The sequence below is a fragment of the Telopea speciosissima genome, chromosome 1, assembly GCF_018873765.1.
Source record: "Telopea speciosissima isolate NSW1024214 ecotype Mountain lineage chromosome 1, Tspe_v1, whole genome shotgun sequence".
In the NCBI taxonomy this organism is placed as follows: domain Eukaryota; kingdom Viridiplantae; phylum Streptophyta; class Magnoliopsida; order Proteales; family Proteaceae; genus Telopea; species Telopea speciosissima.
The window spans coordinates 22,459,072-22,462,480 of record NC_057916.1 but is presented as its reverse complement, the minus strand read 5'-3'; the positions used below and the strand labels follow the sequence as shown (position 1 = coordinate 22,462,480).

General features: G+C 40.7%; 1 protein-coding gene across 1 annotated transcript; it reads left to right on the top strand.

Annotated features, from left to right (window-relative positions):
• The first annotated feature begins 1,064 nt into the window (after window positions 1-1,064).
• LOC122670603 (transcription factor MYB64-like) lies at window positions 1,065-3,203 on the top strand. The gene is made up of 3 exons (XM_043867580.1): window positions 1,065-1,427; window positions 1,541-1,667; window positions 2,361-3,203. Exons 1-3 carry the CDS (start codon window positions 1,195-1,197, stop codon window positions 3,201-3,203), a joined length of 1,203 nt encoding a protein of 400 aa, XP_043723515.1. The 5' UTR covers window positions 1,065-1,194.
• Window positions 3,204-3,409: the final 206 nt, after the last annotated feature.

Genomic DNA, 3,409 nt, shown 5'->3' with positions numbered 1-3,409 from the left:
CTCGGTTGGGTCATACTTAGTAGACAACACCACCACCCCCCACAACCAAAAATAGAAAAAAAAAAGGCCCCAAGCCTTAACTAAAGGCTTAACAGTTAAAAAGTAGAAGAGTCAGGTTCACGTTCATGTATGTGAACGTATGAAAACGGTTCATAGTTGTTCAGATGGAATCCACGCTGTAGGACCCACATAGAGTGGATTCCATTTGAATAATTGTGAGTTGTTCTCGTACATGAATGTGAGCCTAACTCAAAATACAAGCCTAGAAAGTAGATAATGAACTTTTTTGGTATCAGGCTGAATCAAAACTCATATAGATAGAAAAAGTATCACCTCCAATTCTCTACTCGGTCCAGTTCTCCAGTGCCTCTAATGAGGGGGGATGGACCTCACTCGGGCAAAGGTAGGTTGGTCATTATGCCCCCCCCCTCCCCTTATTAGAGGCACTGGGGGAACTGGGCTGGACGGGAAACTGGAAGGGATATGGACCCTGACTTTTGCCTCTTTGGTGAATCATTGAATGGTTGAATCTAAACTATCAAACCAACCACGTATTGTACATATGCGGTTCTATAAGGCATCGGGGTATACTAGTCATTTTCCTTGTCATTTAGTAACATCATCATGAGCTTCAAATTCTCCCCGAATTTAGTTAATAATTAAGAAAGAACCAAAGATTCCTTTCCCCCATTCTTCATTCCCCAATGCTTTTGTAATTTTGAAAATTAACTAATTAATGTGTGATTAATAACGAACCCGCTAATCACTCTACCTTTCTTTCACTTGTCCGGGAGGACGCTAGGCGTTACAGACGCTATCAATTCACAGCCCTCGGATGCAGGATCAGATCGACGGCTATTAAATCATGTGACCCATCTAAACACTTGATATAAGCTTCATTCTCGTAACTGCGTTTTCTCTTACGAGGGAAGGAAAAGCACAAACAAAGCCACCCCAAATTAATCCCTCCTCGACGCAATTTAGGTCGATTAAACCGTAGTTTCTGTTCTTGCATGTAATTTTTTTTTTTTTGTTTTAATCTTTACTGAGACTTCTTGTGTCATGGACGGAGGAGGTTGCTTCGGCTATGGAATTACAGGGAAGGACCCTCATTTCCATTTCCATCGACCCACTCCGCCATTAACGGCCATTGATAGATTTCTGTGGAGCACGAAAGAATTTCCGCAAAAAAAAATGGATAGGAGTGAGGGAATGAGAGAAACACTCGGTTCTGCAAGTGGGTTTAGTGAATTTTCTGCTTCTGGAGGTCTTCTTCAAGATATAAGCTTTGTTGATGGGCTGTTTGCAGAAGGAATAGAAGAGTCTTTTAATGGAGAGAAAGCGGGTGGAGGGGTGGTGGGGAAGAGAATGAAAGGTGGCGCTTCGGCTAATCTGATTAAAGGGCAGTGGACTGATGAAGAGGACAGGTAATGGTGTAATGGTAATGCAAATGCAAGAGAAACTACTTTATTTATTTATTTATATATAGATTGTAGTTTATTTCTCATGGGTAAGTCTTTTTTGTTGTTTTAATTTGAAGGTTATTGGTGACATTGGTGAAGCAATATGGAGAGAGAAAATGGGCTCAGATTGCTCAGAAGTTGGTGGGTCGGGCTGGGAAACAGTGCAGAGAACGATGGCATAATCATCTACGCCCTGACATCAAGGTTGAGATATGATATGATTTCTTCTAATAATTAATTAAAGCTTTGTTATGGACTTTCTTCCTGTTTACATTTTTTAAGTTCCAAACTCATGATCCTATCAATTACTGCCATTTTACTTCTCATACCCTACTTGTCGTTTTTTTTACCCCATAATTTGGCCTGCCCTGTGTTTCATTTTAGAGATAGGAAGGATGGAATCTTCATCCTCCCCACCCATCATATCATAGACTGTTTCCACAGTTTCAATAGAGAAAGGTTGATCGAGCACCTATATAGGATTTTCTATCATAGTCACATTGAAAACCCTATTCGTGAGTTCCACACGTTAGAGGTGGATTTCACACCCCATGGACGATGAGGATTGAGGATGAGATTCATGTGAAGTAACAGCCCATAAAGATAGAAAGTTCAGACTTGTTTTGAGTTGGGATCAACTCCCCACATCTAGAGTGCAGAACTCACACCCAATCCACACCTTGTGAACGATGAGATCTACGTGAGGTGGCACCACCCATGTGAGGGAGTTGATCCCTACTCAAACCCTTGAAGTTCCAATTCCGTCGACGGTTGGGAATCGATCCTTTTGGTTGCATTCCTTCCACCTTTTTTAACTTCTTTCATGCATGAATTTTTTGCTTTTGTCACTTTTCTTTGTTTCTCATATTCTTCGGGTGGGTGATTTGCATGTGATAGAAGGATACATGGAGTGAAGAAGAAGAGAGACTGTTAATTGAAGCTCATGAACAGGTTGGGAACAAATGGGCAGAGATTGCAAAGCGTATCCCTGGGAGAACTGAAAATTCAATAAAGAACCATTGGAATGCAACAAAAAGAAGGCAGAATTCAAAGAGAAAGAACAAAAAAGCACAAAGCCAAGGAGAAAAAGTCCAGCTCTCTATACTACAAGATTACATCCGAAAGAAGACCCTTAATAATGACAACTCCTCTGGATCATCATCATCATCATCATCATCAGCTCTGATCTCCACAAGTACTCCATCCAAAGATGGGTCTCTTCAATCTTTGTTTGCTCACTCTTATAATGAAGAACTACTCTTCATACAAAAGTTCTTTGAGAACATCTACAAACACTCATCTGATGGCACAGCAGTTGTGGGTTGTGCAGAAGAGGAAGCATTTTATGATGGGCATCTCCAAGAGCTTCTGTCGTTGGATTCTCTCTACTCTTTCAATGATGACCTAGCAACGTTCATTAAGATGGATGATGGGGTTGGCTCTTCTTCTACCAACCCAAGAACTAATATAGATAATGCTAACAAAGGCAATGAATTCCTAAAGGAAGACACAAGCGGATCACATCTGTGGTCAGATCTTTATCTTGCCTATCTGCTGAATGGAGTCAGTTCATCTACTTCTTCTTCTTCTTCTTCTTCTTTCACCACAAATGATAATTACTACTGCGAAAACCCAAACATGGATCTGATGAGCTCGGATCAAACTCCTTCAAATGGGAAGAAGGAAATGGATTTGATCGAGATGGTTTCTTCTTCTCATCAGTTCTCGATCTCAAAGTAGCAGTAGTAATTAAGAATGTGATCTAACTGAGGACAATTTCCCTGCAGGAAAGCCGGAGGAAGTCAGAAACTGTTAGAATTGAGAAGTGTAAGGGGGTGTTTCTAAAGTGCATCACCCGTTCTCTTTTTTTTTTTTTTAATTTTCTGTTTCGAGTGACTCTTTATCAAGTTGTTCGGTCTTTCTATGCACCACGTTTTCCTTTCTTT

Excerpts from the sequence above, each read along its gene's own strand:
- LOC122670603 (XM_043867580.1), top strand. The coding sequence starts at position 1,195 with ATGGATAGGAGTGAGGGAATGAGAGAAACACTCGGTTCTGCAAGTGGG. Across the intron at positions 1,428-1,540 it reads TGGACTGATGAAGAGGACAG|GTTATTGGTGACATTGGTGA; the intron begins GTAATGGTGTAA and ends TTTAATTTGAAG. Across the intron at positions 1,668-2,360 it reads ATCTACGCCCTGACATCAAG|AAGGATACATGGAGTGAAGA; the intron begins GTTGAGATATGA and ends TGCATGTGATAG.